The sequence below is a fragment of the Perognathus longimembris genome, chromosome 1 (genome assembly GCF_023159225.1).
Source record: "Perognathus longimembris pacificus isolate PPM17 chromosome 1, ASM2315922v1, whole genome shotgun sequence".
Classification (NCBI taxonomy): domain Eukaryota; kingdom Metazoa; phylum Chordata; class Mammalia; order Rodentia; family Heteromyidae; genus Perognathus; species Perognathus longimembris.
This window is the reverse complement of record NC_063161.1, coordinates 55,705,751-55,728,541: the sequence shown is the minus strand read 5'-3', so window position 1 is coordinate 55,728,541 and position 22,791 is coordinate 55,705,751. Positions and strand designations below refer to the sequence as shown.

Sequence of the window (22,791 nt, the reverse complement as noted above, 5' to 3'; positions counted from 1 at the left end):
GAAATGATGGGCCCTGATTGGAATAATCAGGGAGCACTTCATGAAGAAGATAGGTTTCAAGAAATGAATCCATATTAAGTATGATGAAGAACAGTGATGGCATATAGTAAATGCTCAGTAAAAGGACTTTTAGTAAATACAAATGAATGGTTGAGCATGGCCTCAAACAGGATGATAGGTGCTACAGATGAATCAACAGAAGACAATATTTACTCATGATTATTGGTATATTAGTAGAGGTAGACTTTAAATATATTTAAATGAATATTTATTACAATTGCGATATATATTACGAACCAGAGATTTCTAGAAAGAAGAAATTGAGGGGAGAGGGCAGAGGTCTGAGTTTAAAGAGTGGCCCAATTAGGAATGTAGAGTGCTGGTGGAGGCTGGAGAAGCTACTGGCTTATCTTTTACCTCTCTTCCCTTCTCTGCCAATAGAACCTTGTGCCTACATTGAGGTCTTCAACATAAATTCGTGTTGATCTTGGATCCTTGGTAGTGAGGCCTGTGCTCAGATCAGAGAACTTGCTTCAAAAACAAAAAATCCCTATGAGATACACAGAGTATGAAATGATGAAGGAAGAGTGCTTTGGGGGGAGGAAGACAGACAGAGAGAGAGAGAGAGAGAGAAGAATCACTGGATTTAACTTGGATCTAAGTGCAGCAAAATTCTTCCAGGTTCTGATGCCAGTGAGCCCCTCCTGAATTAGTAATAAACCTCTTGCTGTGAGGAAAGGATTATTGTTTTGGAGACATGGCTCTGGGTAAGGTAATTTGCAGAGTGTCCAGTGGAGCTGGGGCCTGCTGGGCTCTGTGATACAATGTATTGAGGATATATCTCATCTGTGAATCCACATAACAAGACATGCATCAGTAGGACAGAGAGAGGGAGGCAGGATAGGACTGAGAGGTCCTAGCTATGGAGCAGCTCCAATAGAGAAGTGAGTTGCCCAGAGCTAACTAAGTTTGATGGGCCTCATTTCTCCCAGGGAAAAAGCACAGAAATGCATTTTTAATGTAATTTTTCTAGGTGCTAGTGTCTCATATCTGTAATCCCAGCTACTCAAGAGGCTGAGTTCTAAGGATTGTGGTTTGAAATCGGCCCATAGGAAAGTCTGTGAGTCTCTTATCTCCAATTAACTTCCACAAAAACTGGAAGTGGAGCTGTGGCTCAAGTGGTAGAGCACTGCTCTTGAGCACAGAAAGTTCAGGGACAATGCTCAGGCCCTGAGTTCAAGCCCCAGGACTGCCCCCCCCCCGCCAAATATATAATTAAAGTGTTGTACAGAGGGCTTACAATTCCGAAGAAGGTAATGAGTACAGGTCTTCTTATACAATGTCACTTTTTCCTTCACTTTCCCCAGTTTACCTCTCCTATCTCTGCCCACACGTTGCATAATTCATATATTACATAGTATATATTGAATAACATGACTGCATTTGTTCACCCTTCCTTTATCCACAGAAATGCATTTTTCCCCTAGGATTCATGGCTACAGGGGAAAGTCAGATTGAACTCTATAAAAATCTATAAACTAGCAAAATTTAGCTCTTGAAGCAGGAAAAGTGGCCAGCAATCTGATATCTGGAACTTAAAAGCAAAGACCACTGAAATGCTAGGCTGATGCTAATTTCTAAATCTTAACTCACTTTCCAACATAGAAAATGCCTCAGTCATATTTAGCCTTATGAAATTGGTATCTAGAAAGTACATTAGCCATCCACTCTAGTCCTCTGTCCCCAGACATTGTTATCCTACTTTTAAAGGTTTATATATAAGAATGGGGAAAGACCAGCCCACAAGCCCAATAAGGTCCTCAAAAAATCTTTTGGTACATAATAAGACATATGCACCATGCTTCCCTCCAGCTGTCTGCTGCTATATGCCTGTGTTGATAATTTTGCATGGCCCATAATGATGTTAGAAATATTCAAATGGATCTTTTTCTTAGCAGAAAAAAATGGCTGCTCACACCTGGTAGCTTTGCTTTCGTGGTTTGCTCTTCTAGGGTTTATCATGTTTAGTTATATATCCGTAAGAAAGTATAACTCATACCTAAGAAGCATTTATTCCTCATAATTTATATTTATAAAGTTTTATTTAAAGCTTGGGTAGAAGCAACTTTTGTACACTGACTTTCAAAATATTTGTGCCCAAAACATTCACCAACTCTTTTCTGTCTAGTCTCATAGACACCCATCACCCACAGCTCTTCTCCCCCAAATCACTTCCCCAAAGGCTATAATTGGAGACTACAAACTACGTGCTTATAATGTTCTCCTGAGCTCCTCGTGGCTGTACCCAGAATACCTTTTGCCTGGTGTCTGTAATATTATCCTTCATCTTTCTTCTCATGAGTCAGGCAGCTGCTATAGAGTTTATTTAGGGAAACATGGAACAGCCAAAGAGTCTGTACTGGCTTAGGGCCAGACTAGGCCAGTGAGGTTCAATAAAAGAGCCCAAAGAGTTATTGGGACTCCTTAGTAGAAACTATCTCTATACTCTAGTGATTTTTAGAAATCTAGGAGTTAGGCACATCGATATCCAGGGTTTTAGATAGAAGCACAAGGTGGGGGACAGGAGGGGGGTCATCAAACTTGATTCAATTTAGAAGAGGGACGATTGCTTCTGAAGGTTGGCAGAGTAGAAGATGGCCTTTGAAGATTGGCATACTAGAGGGTTCCAGAATGTTTCTTATTGTGAGATTTTTTTTTTCTGCTGCTCAACAGATTTGGATATTCTTGGTCTAACAATTGTTCACTTTCTGCTGAAAAACTTTTAAGTCATTTGTTTCTCTCCATATACCTACTTCTTTATCATTTATTCAGCTTGGGGGCAGGATACAGTATCCTACCCTATATATTTTGGAAGAATTTTTTTTCTTATTTCCTAAGATTACAAATGCATACTCCAGAGGTCCAGGAAGAGAACTGCATAGGTCTGTGGCATGCTGGAAAATAAACAGTGCATATCTGTTCTGATATGACTGTGCTAGCTATTCATCTCTCCTAAAGTACTGATGGCTTCGTATTGATTCCAACTTTGTTTCTATCACACATGCAGACTTCTTAGCTTCTGATCAGTCCCGTTGTCCACAGATGATGATGATGGTGGTGGTGGTAGTGGTGATTTGGTTTGTTGATCCACACTAAGTGCATGAATGTAGACTTTTAGACTTAGGGACTTTGCCTTAATGCTGTTGTAAGTAAGCTGTGACCTTGATGCTTATAAGAGCTTCTTGTTGGAGAGCTCAACCTTCCAGTCCTTACATTGGGTCAATTATCAAAACTATTTAGCATTGTTCTCACTTCTTAAAACTGTCTCCTTTTGGCTTCCAAGACATCATCAAGTATTGATTCTCCTTTCATCTTTCCTGCTGCTCTTTAAATAAATAACAGAAAAACATTTTTGTATTACCATCAGTTCTTTGTACAAGGAAAGTTCATTCTAGCATGTCCATGTGGGCATGCAATGTACCTTGATCAGACTCAGCCCCTCCATCACTCTTCCTTATTTTCCCTTCCCAAACCAGTCTCAAGAAGCCACATGTACATGAAGTTTTGGTTGTTTTTTTGTTGTTGTTGTTTTATGCCAGTCCTGGGGCTTGAACTCCCGAGCACTGTCTCTGGCTTCTTTTTTTTAGCTTGAAAACTAGTTTATTTCCATTTTCACAAATACATGAGCTTCTGACCATTACACAAGGCACCACAAATTTAATAAAACCTTAGAGTATATTTGTCTTACATGATTCAAGACAAAGTGGATCTTAGAAGCAAATGGGTGCCAATTATGGAGGTGGTATAGGGAGAGGTTTAGGGCCAGTAGTGGCAATAGGGTTTCTGCATTTTTCTTTTCTTTTTTTTTTGGCCAGTCCTGGGCCTTGGACTCAGGGCCTGAGCACTGTCCCTGGCTTCTTCCCGCTCAAGGCTAGCACTCTGCCACTTGAGCCACAGCGCCGCTTCTGGCCGTTTTCTGTATATGTGGTGCTGGGGAATCGAACCTAGGGCCTCGTGTATCCGAGGCAGGCACTCTTGCCACTAGGCTATATCCCCAGCCCCGGTTTCTGCATTTTTCTACAGTGTTTATTGAGATTGGCAGTAATCGGTACATGTGCAATGTAACAGTAGTTATAAAAAATTAGAACATCTAGGAGAGAGACTGTCTCAGCTTCTCCGTCTACATAATAAAAATGCCAAAAGCACTTCCTCACAGTGAAAGAACTTTTCCCTAGTAGTCCTGGTATCTCTGGCTTCTTTTTGCTCAAGGCTAGCACTCTACCACTTGAGCCACAGTGCCACTTCCGGCTTTTTCTACGTATGTGGTGCTGAGGAATTGAACCAGGGCTTCATGTATACGAGGTGAGCACTTTACCACTAGACCATATTCCCAGTCCTCTTCAATATCTTTTAATGTGTTTCATTTTGCCATTTTCACTCAGAGATGTTTTGCTGCTCTTTATTAGCCTTCATGGAACCCCGTGGTTGATTTTCCTCAAGGTTCATTTCTTTGCTTTTATTCTTTCTAATTCTATACATTTTTTTAAGGAGTTTCCTGAGGCTTGAATTCAGAGCCAGGGCTCTGTCCCTGAGCTATTGTGCTCAAGACCAGTATTCTACCACTTGAGCCATACCTCCACTTTCAGATCTTTGCTGGCTAACCATGAGCCACCACTACCAGGCTTTAAATGCTCAATTAATAGTGATTCAATGAGTGATTGGGAGCCAATAGTCATGTGATGAGTGCTAGGTCAGTTTGAAAAAGAAAAGGGGTTGGGGTAACAAGTTTGACAAGAAATATACTCACTACCATACATATGTAACTGTAACCCCTCTGTACATCACTTTGACAATAAAATTAAATTTATAAAAAAGAAAAGGAAAGCTGGGAATATGGCCTAATGGAAGAATGCTCGTCTCCTATACATGAAGCCCTGGGTTCGATTCCTCAGTACCACATATATAGAAAAAAGCCAGAAGTGGTGCTATGGCTCAAGTGGCAGAGTGCTAGCCTTGAGCAAAAAGAAGCCAAGGATAGTGCTCAGGCCCTGAGTTCAAGCACCAAGACTGGCAAAAAAAAAAAAAAAGAAAAAGAAAAGGAAAGGAAATACAGCAAATAAGAGATATTCTTCTGGGAGCTGGTGGTTCACACCTAAAGTCCTTGCTACTAAATCCAGAACACATAACATGCTCCATATAGATGTTCTAGATTAAGAACAATGCCACTGATTGCACTAAGCACAACTTCCTGGGTGAAAGATGGGGGAACATTCCTGCTCTGTGCTATACTGTGAGGAGGAGCTCATGGTGATTATTAGTATTGAGAGACAGGCTGGATCAAGTTCTTATGAGCTTTTTCAGATACACTCTCTCAGCTATCCCAGTATATATTTTTGTCTCAATCCAAAATCTAGTCACATAGAAGAGTTCTGGATTTAGCAGCTACTTGGAAAGGGATGATAATACAAAGAAAGGGAAACTCAGCTCTCTGTTTTAGTCCTACTTCTTCCTCCCAGTGGAAGCAGAGAGAGAATAATTAAAAGCACATTCTGAACTTCCCCGTACACATCTTAATATGCAAGGCTGCTGCAGAGAGCCAGCCACTTTCCATTCACAGGCTGAGTGAATGCCAGAAGGCCGTGAGAGAATAAGCTCCCCATTGATTTTTCTGCACACTTGCTCATAGCCTGTAGAAGCTGGAGAATCAAAACTGCCAGGCAACCATCAGAATGTAGGCCAACTCAAATGATACGAAAAATCTCTCTGTGTGTATGTCTGTGTGCATATGTGTGTATGTGCATGTGTTTAGATTGAGAAAAATCCACCATCTGGTAATAGATCAATTTGAGAACAATGCATTAGGGCACTGAGGCATAGAAAGTCATGTGCTTTTGAAAACAAAAACAAAACTCCTAAAGCTGGATGTCTAGATACAGGGAAGAAAGCAAAGATGAATCTATGGAGATTAGTAGGATGTGGTACAGTAGTTAACAATGGGAACCTAGGTATTTTAGGACTTGAATTCAAATCAGAACTTTCTAAGAGTACAAGTACTATGACCTTGACCCTTCAGAATTTAGTTTCCAAGTCTAAAATGGAAGCAAGTCAAGGATAGCATGAAAGGAGTTGTTATTTGACAAGTTCTCAACAGTATCAAACCTACAATATACATTCCAAAACCTGTTTGCTTATTAATTCTTGCTTATAATAGTGTCCCATCATGGAACATGGTTTGGGGGAATGGAAAGACAGTAATAATGAGCCATCTGGACCCCCAATAACAGTGAATGCACTAACTGAGAACAGGGAGACCAGAGTCTTGAGTGAAAAGGGAAAACCCTAGCAAAATGACTGATTCCAATTTTTATTTATGTAAATTATGTGGATTCCAGTCTGCCCTTCTTTTTTTTTTTTTTTTTTTTGCGCCAGTCCTGGGCCTTGGACTCAGGGCCTGAGCACTGTCCCTGGCTTCTTCCCGCTCAAGGCTAGCACTCTGCCACTTGAGCCACAGCGCCGCTTCTGGCCGTTTTCCATATATGTGGTGCTGGGGAATCGAACCGAGGGCCTCGTGTATCCGAGGCAGGCACTCTTGCCACTAGGCCATATCCCCAGCCCCCAGTCTGCCCTTCTTGGTAGTAACTGTTTCTTGCCTTCTTCCCCACTCCTTGTAGGTATGAATGCAGCAGTCCGGGCTGTGGTTCGAGTTGGTATCTTTACTGGAGCCCGTGTCTTCTTTGTCCATGAGGTTGGTTCTCTGCTTTGCACCCTACCATTCTTTCTCTGATCTGTTCATCAGCCTCCCACTCTCTTCCCACGTTCTCTTCCTTACCTCTCAGTGGCATTGCTGTATTTGCTTTTCCTTGAGTCTCTGTCTCCATGAATCACGCCTTCCCACGCTTGGTTCCAGTAATGCTGACAAGATCCAGATTTCTGTAAACTGGTCCCTATATTACTTATTCCATCTCCTACACATTGAGAGAATCTCAAAGGGACAATCTTTTTTTTTTTTTTTTTGGTCAGTGGTGGGGCTTGAACTCAAGGCTTAGGCATTTATCCTTGAGCTTTTTTGCTCAAGGCTAGCGCACTACCACTTTCAGCCACAGCACCACTTCCAGTTTTCTGGTGGTTAACTGGAGATAAGAGTCTCAGGGACTTTCCTGCTGGGGCTGGCTTTGAACCATGATCCTCAAATCTCAGCTTCCTGAATAGCTAGAATTACAGGTGTGAGCTACTGGTGCTAGGCATGGGCAGTCTTTATAGCAAATTTAGTATATCCTGGGGTAGAATCCCAGGAAAGATAAATTTCATTGTCTTCCTGCTTTTTTTGGCCTAAATTTATGAGATTCTAGCTCTCCTTGGTTCCCTTCTCTCAGTTCCCTCTCATGTTTTGCCCACCTTTCTTTCTATAAACTGTCCTCTCTTCTTGTCTCAAACTTTATAGTCTCATAAGTCACCTTTTTCCTTCCCTCTGCCCAATATGCCCTTTTCCTTCTTAATTATTGTTGTCTATTTGTTTTGTTTTTGTTGCCAGTCCTGGGGCGTGGACTCAGGGCCTGAGCACTGTCCCTGGCTTCTTTTGCTCAAGGCTAGCACTCTACCACTTGAGCCATAGCGCCACTTCTGGCTTTTATCTATATATGTGGTGCTGAGGAATCGAACCCAGGGCTTCATGTACACGAGGCGAGCACTCTACCACTAGGCCATATTCCCATCCCCGTTAATTATTGTTGTCAATAACTACCTGTTATCTAGTTCTCCTGGGAAGCAGATTGGAGGAGACAAGATGAGCCCCAAATAAGGTTATTAAGGTTAAATATTATGAAGGATATTCTGATGTTTAAAGGCTGGGAGAAACTAGAACAAGATATTGAAAAAGTTGATACTTCTTCCTTGTATGCGTTAAATATAATATTCTCAACTGGGCTCTGGTGGTTTACGCCTGTAATCCTAGCTACTCAGGAGGCTGAGATCTCAGGATAGCAGTTCAAAGCCAGACCAAGCAGGAAAGTCCATGAGACTTTTATCTCTAGTTAACCACCAGAAGTGGAACTGTGGCTCAAAGTGGTAGAATGCTAGCCTTGAGTGGAAAAGCTCAGGTATAGCACCCAGGCTCTCATCCCAGAGATACTGTGTTAGTCCTGGGAATTTAGGGGGAGCCTAATGGAAGTTAAAGAGATGTAACGTTCCCCACAGGGTTACCAAGGCCTGGTGGATGGCGGCGAGCATATCAGGGAGGCCACCTGGGAGAGTGTGTCCATGATGCTTCAGCTGGTATGTTCCAGAGGACTCCTGAACTATATTTGTCCCATTCCGACTTGGACTCCTGGTCTTCCAAATTCCCTGCCATGTGCTTTGATGTGATGAGTGTCTGTGATAAGAGAAGAGCTTATATTTGCCCTTTACTCTGTGTTTGAAAACATCACTCTGGTTTGGGCAGGCGGGGGGGGGGGGGCGTTGGAGAAAGGGATGGGAGGAGGATGGTCACAGGATAGTTTGCACTTTATGGAAAGGTCATAGGCAAGACTTTTGGAACTGGCACATGATAAACAAGTCTCACTGTGGGGTCACGGGGAAGGTCTGGCCCTGAAAATAACCTTACTGGAGGACCGAGGCCAGGAGCAGAGCTAAAATCTGTCACTCCTCATATGATGAGATTGAGATGACTCAAAACCAGACCAAGGGAAGAGGAAACAAAGCCAGCCTTTTAGAATCTTTAAAAAAAATGCAATTTACTGATTTTTCAAATCTCTATCTTTATGCTACTTAGTATTCCATGTTGTTCTAAGCTCTATTTACTAATGTATCCATTGTGGGCTAACTTAGTAGGAATGTAGTCATTTGCTGATAAACTGAAAAACTTATAAATTACATTAGTATCATTATTATCCTCATTGTTCATCAAGATCCCCTAAAAACCCATGGGAAAAATTTATTAATGTACAGTGCCTCGTGCAGTCTCTATACAAGTAATTCACACCGTACCCCAAAATTATGAATGACCTGAAGCTTACATGATTTGTGAACACCTTAACTCTCCTCATCTCTTGTGGGCTATTTATAAGTCTTTGGGAAGTTAAAGCTTTTACCCACAGAACTGTTTTTTATTTTTATTTTTGTTTTTCCTATGAATACCTGGGTATTGTGGTTCCTACTCCTAGCATTGTAGGTCCCTAGGAGCTAAGGGTAAAAAATTAAGTGTGTGATCATCTTAGTTAAAATCTCAATGTGTTAGAGAGGAAAAAATATGACCATGCACACTGAGATGAATTCCTAATGACAGTTTGGATACAATCTAATCATGTGAGACCACTAGGGAAATTTTCAAAGACTGTATTTCTACTTCCTTTACTTCTAAAATGTGAAATACGGAGATAGTTCTAACACTGTGCATTCCTGTACTCTCTTTTTTTTTTTGGCCAGTCCTGGGCCTTGGACTCAGGGCCTGAGCACTGTCCCTGGCTTCTTCCCGCTCAAGGCTAGCACTCTGCCACTTGAGCCACAGCGCCGCTTCTGGCCGTTTTCTGTATATGTGGTGCTGGGGAATCGAACCTAGGGCCTCGTGTATCCGAGGCAGGCACTCTTGCCACTAGGCTATATCCCCAGCCCTCCTGTACTCTCTTTGAAAACCATCGCTTTGGTGATGAAATCTTCAACGAGGCTGGGCATGGTAGGTTACTCAAGAGGTGAAGGTGGGAGGATCATCATCAGTCTAACATCAGTCTGGGAAAAACTGTGAGGCCCTATTGAGAAAGCATCAAAAGTACAAGGGCTGGGGCCTCAAGTGGCAGAGTGCCTATTTCATGCTCTTGAGCCCTTGAATTCAAGCAGTGCTATCCAAAAATATCTTCAATGAAGTGGCTGAGCTTAGTAGTCTTATAGGCTATATAGCGAAGTATAGGAATGGCCCTGCTGGCCCCTAGCCAGCCGTATATCTTTCCTTTGGAAGAGGCAAAAAATGTAGGGAGATCCAGGAACTTCCTGTAGAATCACATGATTCTGTCACTTCATTACAGTGTTGGAATGGTAATGGAAAGCTTAGCATGTGTAGTCCACATTTGGATGTGTCTCCTGAGGAGTTGATTCTACTTCTCCCTAAAGGGAGGCACAGTGATTGGAAGTGCCCGGTGCAAGGACTTCCGGGAACGAGAGGGACGACTCCGAGCTGCTCACAACCTGGTGAAACGTGGGATCACCAACCTGTGTGTCATTGGGGGTGATGGCAGCCTCACGGGCGCTGATACTTTCCGTTCTGAGTGGAGTGACTTGTTGAATGACCTCCAGAAAGCTGGTGAGACATCATTTATATCAGTATTGTGTGTGTGTGTGTGTGTGTGTGTGTGTGTGTGTGTGTTGCTTACCTCCCATTGGTAAACAAGGTTATCCAGACACTAACAGTCCTGTCCTCCTTTCTCTGTTGCTGCTTAAATGGCTGCCTTTCTTTTCTTTCTAGTAATGTGCTGCTGGATTTGCATTCCAGGTACCTCACTCAGTAGCTTCTGGTTTGCTTCTCATTGTAGGAAAGATCACAGCTGAGGAGGCTTCAAAGTCCAGCTTCCTAAACATTGTGGGTCTGGTTGGCTCAATTGACAATGACTTCTGTGGCACTGATATGACCATTGGCACCGACTCTGCTCTGCACCGGATTGTAGAGATTGTAGATGCCATCACCACCACTGCTCAGAGGTAAGGGGGCTTTGGAGGGTGGCGGTGGAGGAGGGCGACAGGTGGGACAGAAGAGACTTTACTGAAAATGGAAACATTAGAGCTAGAGTGATGAGTAGTTTTTCTAACTGGATTATCCCTAAAGCATGAAGCTGCACTGTTCCCCAAATGCTATAAGATTTGTTTTCTGCTACTGCTCTCCGCCCATTGTCCAACCATATAACTGAGGGCCTGAGTACCTGTGATCTTCTGAATGGTTAGTGATCTGATGGAGCCAGATCCAGGGAGTCCAAACCTGCATTCTTTCCAGCTGTGTTACACAGAGACTGTAAGTGCATGAGCACCACTGCTCAGAGATAAGCACATATGAGTTAGGGGAGGCTGCATAAGAGGATGGGAGGACAGTCAGGTAACTGTTTACCCCAGGTTAATCTTCATGATTGCCCTCAGTTTAGTCCCCTTATCACATTCTTTTCCTTCCTCCCTTTCCCTCTTTGATAATTTTTTCTGGTACCGAATTCAAGTCCTCTCACTCTTCTTGGCTTTTTCCACTCAAAGCTGGTGCTCTACCATTTGAGCTATGCCACCATGTTCAGTTGTGTGTGTGTGCGCGCACACATGCACGCGTGTGCGTGCGCTAGTCCTAGGGCTTGTACTCAGGGCCTGGGTTTTGTCCCTGAGCTTTTTCACTCAAGGCTAGTATTCTACCACTTGAGCCACAGCTCCACTTCCAGCTTCTTTTGGTGGTTAATTGGCAATCAGAGTCTCACAGGCTTTTCTACCTGGGCTGACTTCAAACTGTGATCCTCAGAGCTCAGCTCCCTGAGTAGCTAGGATTACAGGTGAGAGCCACTGGTGTCCAACTCACTCCCAGCCTTTTTCATGGTTAGAGATAATAAGAGTCTCATAGACTTTCGTGCCCTGTCTGGCTCCAACCAAGATCCACAGATCTTAGCCTCCTGATAAGTGAGGATTACAGGTATGATCTACTAGTACCTGGCACTCCCCTTCCCTCTTGTGACCTGTCCTTTTAGGAAATGGAGCTTCCATACTATCACCTCTTACCACTGTGATTTATTAGTTCTAGAAAGGACAGCTAGTGGATAAAGTATTTTCTCTAGGTCTTCTTGGTTTCTAAGGAAATTTGCCAAGGGACTAACAGCATAAATGCATCTCCCAGAGGTTAAGTTGTCTAGATGTCATCGGCAAATTGAACTTGGTCATAACAACAAGAGGACTATGTAAGCCTTATGTCTTTCTCTTGCAGCCACCAGAGGACATTTGTGTTAGAAGTGATGGGTCGCCACTGTGGGTAAGATCCCATCCTGACACATTTATTACATAGATACAGAATTGGCCCTTTCCTCTTCCCAGAGAGCTCAGAGAAGTTCCTCATGCTTTCAGACCTGGAGGTATACATGTTCTAGGCCATGTAACCCCCTTTCCCTGCCTCTTTTCCACCTTCCTTCCTTACCTGCATCTACTTGTGGGTACATACTTAGGCACACAAGCAGTATAAAAAGATGGATATTCCCTGAGTGGGGAAGCCCTTGGAGCAAGTGAACATGAATCCTAAGTGTTCTTCGTGGAAAGCATCTCATTGACAGGCCCATGCCCATTTACAAGAATGAACTGTCAGATGACCATGCATTTCACCAGCTATGGAGACAAGGAGACCTTTCTGGGTATGGTGAGGCTCTTTGTAGAATATATTTCTGATTCTCCTCTCAGATACCTGGCCCTTGTCACCTCTCTCTCCTGTGGGGCTGACTGGGTTTTTATTCCCGAATGTCCACCAGATGATGACTGGGAAGAACACCTTTGTCGCCGGCTCACTGAGGTACTGACACTTTATTTTGCCCCTTAAAAAACAAAAACAAGGGCTGGGAATATGGCCTAGTGGTAGAGTGCTTGCCTCACATACATGAAGCCTTGGGTTCAATTCCTCAGCACCACATACGGAGGAAAAGTGAGAAGTGGCGCTGTGGCTCAAGTGGTAGAGTGCTAGCCTTAAGCAAAAAGAAGCCAGGAACAGTGCTCAGGCCCTGAGTTCAAGCCCCAGGACTGGCAAAAAAAAAAAAAATTCCCTCATCCTATAATCCTATTCCATTGATGACTTTACATTATGATTTCTTATCCACATCTTATTCCACTGATGATCCATTTCTGATCATCAGTTTTGACCACATTCCCTTGTGTTTTTGACCAGACAAGGACCCGTGGTTCCCGTCTCAACATCATCATTGTGGCTGAGGGTGCAATCGACAAGAACGGGAAACCGATCACCTCAGAAGACATAAAGAATGTTAGTATGGATGCTTGAGAAGGTTGAAAGGGGTGTTGTTCATCATTTATATTTAAAACTGCTTTGTTAAATGACAACTCCTTTGTATAACTACTTAAAGATAATTTAAAAAACAACAACAACAACAACATTAGATAGGGCTTAGCAATGTCAGTGCCCTAGCCTGTTCCCTTCATAGTTTCTGAGTCTTCTGACAATGTATTTCTTCCTGGTGCTTCTGTACATCTCTAGGTTCCTGTCCTCTGTTGTCCACTATTACAAGACAAGTCTGGGCCACCTGTGGCTTGCCTCAGCATCTCCTTGCTTCCTCTCCTTGAGTCTGTGTGTCCTTTTCTTGCTCCTTCCAGCTGGTGGTACAGCGTCTGGGCTATGACACCCGAGTCACTGTTCTGGGGCATGTGCAGCGGGGTGGAACACCATCAGCCTTTGACCGGATCCTGGTAAGTCACAGAGTTCCGCAGCACTCAAACCCTCAAACCCACCAACCAACCCTGCTATCCTGGGCCAGCAGGATAGGGTTTCCATCACTGATCCGTGCTGCCTTGCCACCCACATCTAGATGTAATGGCCTTGACCCATTCCCATATATTTGGGGATTTTCTTCTGTTGCAGAAATGATGGCTCTCCTAATACTGAGGACTGATATCCTAGTGCTCTTTGCATCAAGGAAATGATTTCTAGTCTTAGACACTCAGCTTGATTCCTTTTATCCCACTTTATTGGAAAGAGAGGCAATCTACTTCCTTGTTTTATCATAAAGAAGGAAATATTCTTTTTTTTCTTTTTGGTAGTACTGGATTTGAACTCAGAGCCTTGCACTTGAGCTATGCTTCTAATCCTAAGAGGGAAATATTCTTAAATCTCAGCAGTCTTTTTTTTTTTTTTTTTTTTGCCAGTCCTGGGCCTTGGACTCAGGGCCTGAGCACTGTCCCTAGCTTCTTTTTGCTCAAGGCTAGCACTTTGCCACTTGAGCCACAGCGCCACTTCTGGTGGTTTTCTATATATGTAGTGCTGAGGAATCAAACCTAGGGCTTCATGTATAGGAGGCAAGCACTCTTGCCACTAGGCCATATTCCCAGCCCTCTCAGAAGTCTTATTGATTATTCTACTCAACATGTTTCTCTGCAACCAACTAGAATCCTAGGGTTCTGATGGCAAGAAGATAGAGTCATTAAACTTCACATTAAATCTGGGTGGGGAGTTAAAGCCCAGTAAGTTCTTGGGTACAATCCTTAAATATGATCTCAACTCTAATTTGGGAAGACTTTATATATCTGGCTTTGTAGGCTGAGCCAGATATTCAGCCTGATCTAGATTGTTTCTACTCCCTGGGCTCCCGCAGGGCAGCAGGATGGGTGTAGAAGCAGTGATGGCACTTTTGGAAGGGACTCCAGACACTCCAGCCTGTGTGGTGAGCCTCTCTGGAAACCAGGCTGTGCGCCTGCCCCTCATGGAGTGTGTCCAGGTGGTAAGTACTGGTTCCAATCCCCTTCTCAACAGTTTCACCCCCAGAATGGGAGTTGATGGAGCCAGATATGATACCAACTTCTATAGGCAGAATGGCATAGGAAGAGACACATGGGGGAAAGAATACAATAGGATGCAACCCCTATAATGTAGGAGCTGGAACCTCTCTACTAAGCCTGTTTCTTCAGCTACAAAGCATTCCTAAGGAAGATGGGAAATTCTACATCCTTTCTAGTAATGAGACCCAATATCTTAATATCCAACCTCAAACTCTCCTACCATGTCTTTATTGGAATAGAAATACAGTATCACTCCTAATTGTGTTAAAAACAGGGGGATGTTATTCAGTTATGCCTGGGTAGTTTTTGTTCTCAGGTGATACTGATCTTGGGTGTTTCTCTAAACCAATGTGGGGTTACTAATGCTCACCATAAGGGTTACTATAGACGGGATAGAAGATGTAAAGGATCTGATGTTGAGTGCTCAGGAAATAGTGACTTTTAATTTGGAAGAATCACTTCTTTGATTCCACAAACATTCTAGCTGGAAGCTAGGATGTCAGGTCTGATTGTTGGGGCTATCCTGAATGCTTCCATGTTGGGGTCTGCTTTGCTCTAAGACTCTGAAGTTCCCAACAACTTACAAATGTGCTTAAGACTCATCTCCAAAATTTCAAAAGCTCTAATTTGTAGACCAGAATCCATGCTCAAGCAGCAAATGGCAGAGGTCACTTTCTCTTTCCTCTAGGTTATCTTTAAGATCTTTCTATTTACTCAGTCATTTGGAGGCTGGGGACCTGGCTATGATGTGGACATAGGTGTGAAGATGCTCTCTTCATCTGTGAGCATTCCTCCACTCTGCCCAGAATGCTAAAAAGTAGAGTGTTGATTTAGCCCTTTTCTGTTGCTGCTCATTACTCAGGAAATTTTCAGGGGAAAAAGATGGGTGCAGGGTACAGGATCCAGTCCCAAGTCTAGAGATGACGACTATGGAATGAGATCCAGCTGTGGAGAATTCTGGTCAGGATCATAACTGTTGCTGTGCTCCTCCCTCAGACCAAAGACGTAACCAAAGCCATGGATGAGAAGAGATTTGATGAAGCCATGAAGCTGAGAGGCCGGTGAGGAAATTACCAGAAACTTGCTAGCTATAGAAATTAGAAACCAGGGGCTGGGAAGGTGGCTTAGTGGTAGAGTGCTTGCCTGGCATGCATGAGGCTCTGGGTTCAATTCCTTAGTACCACATACATAAAAAAACCCAAAGTGGTGCTGTGACTCAAGTGGAAGAGTGCTGGCCTTGAGGAAAAGAAGCTCAGAGACAGCACCCAGGCTATGAGTTCAAGCCCCAGGACTGGCAGAAAAAAAAGAAAGAAAGAAAAGAAATTAGAAACAAGAAGGAAGCCAAGCCATATAATCTTCATAGCTCCAGACAAAGCCAGATATAGCTCAAATATGAGCTTCTTTATTGCCTCTGCAACAATTTCTTCCCCAAGAAAATTAGTTGTAATCTGAAAGCTTAGTTCCTCTCAAGGATGCTCTCTTTGTGATGAACCTTTTACATTCAGTTATTTCTAGTGTGAACCTCAACTAGATGGAAAATTTCTCTAGTCACAGGGCTATCTCTTGTGCTAAAGCACAGGGCCTGGGAGAAGTGTGCTCAGAAAGTGTTGGATGAATGGATGGCCCCTGTGAAACTTCACTCTGAGACCAAACTTCCTGTCAGGATCCTCAGGACTAGTGGCAATAAGGAATGGCCTGAAGACACCCCTCTCTCTTTCTCCGTACTTTTTACAGGAGCTTTATGAACAACTGGGAGGTATACAAGCTTCTAGCACACGTCAGACCCCCAGTTTCTAAGGTACTGGTGATTTTCCCACCCTCCTCGATCCTCTCCCTTCCCCATTCTCTCTTTATTAAGTGTTATCCAGTCCATGCAATGCCTTGCCACCATCTTTGTCCCCACCCTATTCTTCTGTGCTGAGTGACTCAATTATGATGACTTTTACTTAGCCACTCCAGATAAAAGCCCTGTGTTTTTGGTGGTTCCTGAGTATCCTTAACTCAAAACTCATACCCACTCAAGGCTAGTAAGGTAGTATGCAAAGAATAGAAAAGAGTTTTTATTATGATGATGATAAGCAATTTATTGCAATGGTCAGGAACTAAACCTGCATTATCTACTGGGTCTACTGTATTTCCTCTACTCTCAATCTCATTAAGGCCTATTGGCACCATTTTGTCAGATGTCCCATCCTATATCATCCCAATCCCTACCTCCTGATACTTCCCTACCTGCTAGACTATACTATTTACTTTAACCACTTAATGTCTTAAATAATGTGTTTGTGTGCAATATTGCAATATTGTCTAGCTTTTCTTGGTAGAATGTAAGATCCATGAAGTGACATGTCCCAGGTTTTTAGCACAATGCCTAGCATGTAAATAACACAATAAATACTTGCTAAATGAAAAGAAAAGTTGCCTTTACAGACCTTATCACATACATTCTAGGAAGAGAGCTTTTCTTTGATAATAGTCACATCTACTCTTTCTATTAGGATAATGGTTCTTTATATTTACTATATATAGAATTATCTGGGTTGCTTATTTACTTATTTATGTATTTTTTTTTGTGCTGATCCTGGGGCTTGAACTTAGGGCCTGGGTGCTTTTCCTGAGCTTTTCTGCTCAAGGTTAGCATGCTACCACTTGAGCCACAGTGTCACTTCTGGCTTTTTGTTGTTGTTGTTGTTAATTGGAGATCAGAGTCTCATGGACTTTTCTGCCTGGGCTGGCTTCAAACTATGATCCTCAGATCTCAACCTCCTATGTAGCTAGGATTAAAGGCATGAGCCATTGGCACCCAGCTCAGAGTTACTTATTAAACTTAGATCTTATGTCCTTCCCTCAGAGAGGACTCAGATCTGTGGCAGGGGCCAGGAATGTGCTATTAAGCAAGTTACCCAGAGAGATTGGGTTGCAGGCAGTCCAAGAGTCTTAGGGAATACTGCTCTGGAAGGGCTCCTTTTATATATAATGATAGCATCTGGGATTTGAAACAGTGGCTTTATTTGCTGTCTATGGTAAAGAATTTTGTTTCTATAGGTTGAGGAGATGTGGGTATTGTCATAGGCAGATGTCTTGATTTCTGACCTCTCACAGGAAGGGCTCATAGTTTTGCCTTTCTTGCTGACTCCTCCACCCTCACCCCTGTGGGGATGTCTGTCCTTTGCCCCCTCTGCTCTCTTCTGTACAGGGTGGTTTGCACACAGTGGCTGTGATGAACGTGGGGGCCCCAGCTGCAGGCATGAATGCTGCCGTTCGCTCCACTGTGAGGATTGGCCTTATCCAGGGCAACCGAGTGCTGGTCGTACACGATGGCTTTGAGGGCCTGGCCAAGGGTCAGGTACGTGAACTCAAAAGAGCCAATGGGCGATCTTAGGGAAGATCAGTGTAGCAGAAGTGTCAGATCTGTTGTCCTTGCCTCCCTGCCTCAAACTACCACCTTTCTCCTGCCTAGAGGTCTAAGGAGAAATAAATATTGAATTTTAGCTCAGTAGGAATAGGCAGGAACCACTGGAATTAATTTTTACCAATATCCTCTCATTTAATTCTCCACTCGAAAGCTCAGCATACAGCCTGGCTTAAGTAGATGCATCATGTCTTTTTTTGTTTTGTTTTGTTTTTGCCAGTCCTGGGGCTTGAACTCAGGGTCTGGGCACTGTCCCTGGCTTCTTTTTGCTCAAGGCTAGCACTCTACCTCTTGAGCCACAATGCCACTTCTGGCTTTTTTTGTTTATGTGGTACTGAGGAATTGAACCCAGGGCTTCATGCATGCTAGGCAAGCACTCTACTGCTAAGCCACATTCCCAGCCTGCATCATGTTTTTGAATAAACAATAAAAGTAGTAAGTGAGTAAAAGCCAAGATCTGGTGGTCTTCTTCTAACCAAGGGTATCTTGGGATAGGATCAGAGGTCAAGAGGTGGCATCAGTCCCACACAGGCTTCCTGGTGCTCCAGCCACAATGCAGAATTATGTGGCTTTTTTCCTTGCAGATAGAGGAAGCCGGCTGGAGCTATGTTGGGGGATGGACTGGCCAAGGTGGTTCCAAACTTGGCACTAAAAGGTAAGTGGCATTATAGAAGAAACTCCTTCTGGTCATCCCTTTACATTAATCCCTTGAATGTGGACATCAGTCCAGTAGGTCAGGGCTTGCTTCTACCACTTCTGTGATCTGAGTCTAGCCTCAAGCTCATAGTGGCTTCTGGGAGTATGGACTCACTTGCCCACCACATGTTATGTATAGCCCAAATATGGGGTGACAGTGTGAAAGAGGGTAGGGGAAACAAGTCAATGAATTGTAAATGAACTGGGTACTGGTGGCTCACACCTGTAGTCCCAACTACTCAAGAGGCTAAGGTCCGAGGATTGAGGTTCAAAGCTAGCCTGGGCAGAAAAATCCATGAAACTCTAATCTCCAGTTAACTAGCAAAACTCCCAAAGTAGTGGTATATGTAGCTCAAGTGGTAGGGCATCAGATTTGAGAGAAAAAGCTAAGAGAGAGTGTCCCGATACTGCATTCAAAGCCCAGTACTGGTACCCCACTCCAAAAAAAAATTCTAACTTTTCTCTCCTTCAATTTTGCTGTTTCTTCTCCAAATTCCCACTTCCTGCTCACTGCCGCTGGTCAAACTAGGACTCTACCCAAGAAGAACTTGGAACAGATTAGTGCCAACATAACTAAGTTTAACATTCAAGGCCTTGTCATCATTGGGGGATTTGAGGTGAGTGTCCCCACCACCATTTCTCCCTCTTTGCCACCCATCTCCCCATCTCTTCGTATACCAGATCCTTCCTCTTTCCTTCTTAGGCATACACAGGGGGCCTGGAGCTTATGGAGGGCAGGAAGCTGTTTGATGAGCTCTGCATCCCGTTTGTGGTCATTCCTGCCACAGTCTCTAACAATGTTCCTGGCTCAGACTTCAGCATTGGCGCTGACACGGCACTCAACACCATCTGCACGGTGAGAGCCTGCCATTGCTTCCCATCCCTATTGGCTAGGACTAGACTCTCTGGGCAGATTGTGGTCCTGGCAAGTGACCAGGACCATATTCTTTGGTAATATACAAGAAGCAGTATTTGAAAAATGTTTCTTAAAAGTCAGGCATCTATATAGACTGTGTGTGTGTGTGTGTATGTGTGTGTGTTGGCCCAGGGGCTTAAACTCAGGGCCTAGGTGCTGTCCTTGAGCTTTTTCACTCAAGGCTGGCACTAAACCACTTGAGTAACAGCTTCAGCCTTTTGCTGGTTAATTAGAGACAAGAGTATTACAGTCTTCCCTTCCCTGGATGGCTTCAAACTGTAATCCTCAGATCTCAGCCTCCCAAGTAGCAAGGATTACAGGCATGGGGCATTATACAGATTTTAATAGTATTCATTCTCCCCATCTATAGATGCATCAGTTACCATTTTTCTTCTGCAGTCATACAGCTCAGTTGCCCTACTCTGAGCAGCAACAACATTGCTGCCCTCCTCTGAGCCTTGGGAGAGCCCACCACTAATGACAGACATAGCTTCCTTTCTAGGAAAGAAGTTCTATGTGTACTTGGAGAATGCAACCACCTGAATGCAAAAAATTTGAGGAAGTCTAGAGGTCCTGCTGACCTGGGAAGATATAGCCATAGAATTAAGTGAATGTCAAGAGCAAAAGTAAAGCCAAGAATCACAAGCAGACCCCTGCCCCTGTCTTTCTGACTTTGCAGACATGTGACCGCATCAAGCAGTCTGCAGCTGGCACCAAGCGTCGAGTGTTTATCATCGAGACTATGGGTGGCTACTGCGGCTATCTGGCCACTATGGCTGGACTGGCAGCTGGGGCCGATGCTGCCTATATTTTTGAGGAGCCCTTCACTATTAGAGACCTGCAGGTAAATGGCCACCTGAACATACCTGAGTATCTCTCCCTTGTTCCAGTCTGTCCTCCTAGCTGTCCCCACAGTGACTAGAACTCTGGGAAGTGAAGATCTGCCCTAGAGCCCTTCCAAGACTAGGAGGGCTCCTGGCAGGCATTCTTCAGTGCACTCTCTTACAAATGACTGTAGCTACTGTTGTTGGAATACTCATTTTGTTTGATGGTTTGTGCCATGCCCATATTTATGAGCAGTTTCCCATTTTCACAACAGACATGTGAAAAAATCTCTACATTGGAGGAAAGAAAGGTTTAGGGAGCCTAAAAAAATAACTTTCCTAAACTCCTCAGCGAGCAGATAGTTTCTCTGCATGAGGAAGTGATTTTTCCACCTCTAGATTCTGGTTGCTATGAACCCAGTCTCAAAGGAGACAGCTTTACCTCTGTGGTAGATCTCTGACTCAAATTTCACTGAGAGATCATAAAAATCTCACTTTTCCAGATTCCACTGGAAAAGAAGAGAGCTGCAGGATAGAGGCTTAACAGCAGGCTGAGGGAACTCCCCAATCTAGGTTCCTAGCCAGCCCTTTCCAAAAAGTGGAAGGTGGGAGTTTGCCTTTTTCACATCCAACTCAAAGCTCAAATGAAAGAACATATTCTCTCTGAATGAATCACTGCTTTTCATGCCATCAGCCCACTTAAAAACTGAATTTGTGAGCAGATTCAGCCTTCTGAGGCAAAGAGAACTAGAATCTCGTGGACAAGGAGATCAGAGAGAGATGAAGGCTGATACCTGATGGCTACTGTTCTTGACTCTAATGCTCCCTCTTTTATCTCTACAAGTTTCATCTCAGGCCTTTGTGTAAATTCCAGTCTGCACTACACTTTCACTCTACCACTTGAGTCTGGCTTTTTAGTGGTTAATTGAAGATAAAAGTTTCACAGACTTTCTTGCCTGGACTGGCTTCAAACTGTGATCTCAGATCTCAGCTAGAATAGTAGCTAGGATTACAGGTGTGAACCCCTGGCACCCAGCTTACACTATATTTCTTTTTTGTTGTTTTTTTTTTTGACCAGTTCTGGGGACTGGACTCAGGGCCTGAGCACTGTCCCTGACTTCTTTTTGCTCAATGCTAGCACTTTGCCACTTGAGCCACAGCACCACTTCTGGCCATTTTCTGTATATGTGGTGCTGGGGAATTGAACCCAAGGCCTCATATATACGAGGCAAGCACTCTTGCCACTAGGCCATATCCCCAGCCCCCTACACTATATTTCTTTAAAGGACTTAGGCTTGAACTCAAGGCCTGGGTGCTGTCCCTGAGTTTTTTCACTCAAGGCTGGCATGAGTTACTTGAGCAACAGCTCCAATTCCAGCCTTTTGCTGGTTAACTAGAAACAAGAGTCTCACAGTCTTTCCTTCCCTGCATGGCTTCAAGCTGTAATCCTCAGATCTTAGCCTTCCAAGTGGATTACAGGCATAGGGCAAGCTTGAGAATGCAAACAACTTTCATCTGTACCCACTTACCTCTGTTTTTTGGTGCTGGTACTAGGGTTTGATCTCAAGGCCTAGGTTCTGTTACTTAGCTTTTTCATTCAAGGCTTGTGCGCTACCACTTGAACCACAGTTCCACGTTGAGCTCTTTGGTGGTTAATTGGAGATAACGAGTTATACTTTCCCGAATTCCTCAGATCTCAGCCTCCTGAGGCGCTAAGATTACAGTTGTGAACTACCAGAGCCAAGCTTCCCCACCCCTCTTAAGAGGCCTGGTATGAAAGAAGAAAAATTAATGTGTTTGCCTAACCTCATTCTTAAGCTTAGGATTTCCTGTTTCATTTTCAGGCAAATGTTGAACATCTGGTGCAAAAGATGAAAACAACTGTGAAAAGGGGCTTGGTGTTAAGGTACCTCATCCACAGTTTGTCCTTAAATATATTAAGTTAGGCTTTGGTCTTAAATATTAAGTTAGGCTGTGAAATCGATTTGGGGTTGAGACACCCTGAGGAATCTGTAGCTACAAGGGGAGGTGCAGCCTGTGTCCCCTGAGCCTCGGGAGAAAGTAGCAAATGAAAAAGGGATTCTCCAAAGGTAGAAGGGAGAATGGATCAAGAGAGTCACAAGCTTTTGGTTTCTACCTGGCAGGAATGAGAAGTGCAATGAGAACTACACCACAGACTTCATTTTCAACCTGTACTCTGAGGAAGGGAAGGGCATCTTCGACAGCAGGAAGAATGTGCTTGGCCACATGCAGCAGGTAGGGGGAGAATCCAATCATGGTCCACCACTACCAACAACAGTCACGGAAGCTCCCACTGGCCTTCTTCAGTCTGTTCTGTTAAGGCTTTAGTGCCACTGTGGAGCAAGGTGGAATCGTGGAATCAAAATGCCCTTTATGCTGAAAATGACCTTAGAGATGAAGTGGTCCATCTTCATTTTGGGCAGAGCACC

At 43.7% G+C, this 22,791-nt stretch overlaps 1 protein-coding gene across 5 annotated transcripts in view; it reads left to right on the top strand.

Annotated features, from left to right (window-relative positions):
- Pfkm (phosphofructokinase, muscle) overlaps window positions 1–22,791 on the top strand; it is a 43,713-nt gene that overhangs the window by 18,072 nt on the left and 2,850 nt on the right. For all 5 annotated transcript variants that reach the window (XM_048365562.1, XM_048365535.1, XM_048365543.1 and 2 more), the window contains 18 exons: window positions 6,672–6,745; window positions 8,194–8,271; window positions 10,099–10,288; window positions 10,518–10,683; window positions 11,930–11,974; window positions 12,394–12,502; window positions 12,872–12,967; window positions 13,315–13,407; window positions 14,310–14,435; window positions 15,490–15,554; window positions 16,228–16,291; window positions 17,690–17,839; window positions 18,490–18,560; window positions 19,131–19,218; window positions 19,305–19,457; window positions 20,197–20,361; window positions 22,186–22,247; window positions 22,486–22,597. In XM_048365562.1, the coding sequence (XP_048221519.1) occupies window positions 6,672–6,745; window positions 8,194–8,271; window positions 10,099–10,288; window positions 10,518–10,683; window positions 11,930–11,974; window positions 12,394–12,502; window positions 12,872–12,967; window positions 13,315–13,407; window positions 14,310–14,435; window positions 15,490–15,554; window positions 16,228–16,291; window positions 17,690–17,839; window positions 18,490–18,560; window positions 19,131–19,218; window positions 19,305–19,457; window positions 20,197–20,361; window positions 22,186–22,247; window positions 22,486–22,597 (1,907 nt within the window). The remainder of the gene's footprint in view (window positions 1–6,671; window positions 6,746–8,193; window positions 8,272–10,098; window positions 10,289–10,517; window positions 10,684–11,929; window positions 11,975–12,393; window positions 12,503–12,871; window positions 12,968–13,314; window positions 13,408–14,309; window positions 14,436–15,489; window positions 15,555–16,227; window positions 16,292–17,689; window positions 17,840–18,489; window positions 18,561–19,130; window positions 19,219–19,304; window positions 19,458–20,196; window positions 20,362–22,185; window positions 22,248–22,485; window positions 22,598–22,791) is intronic.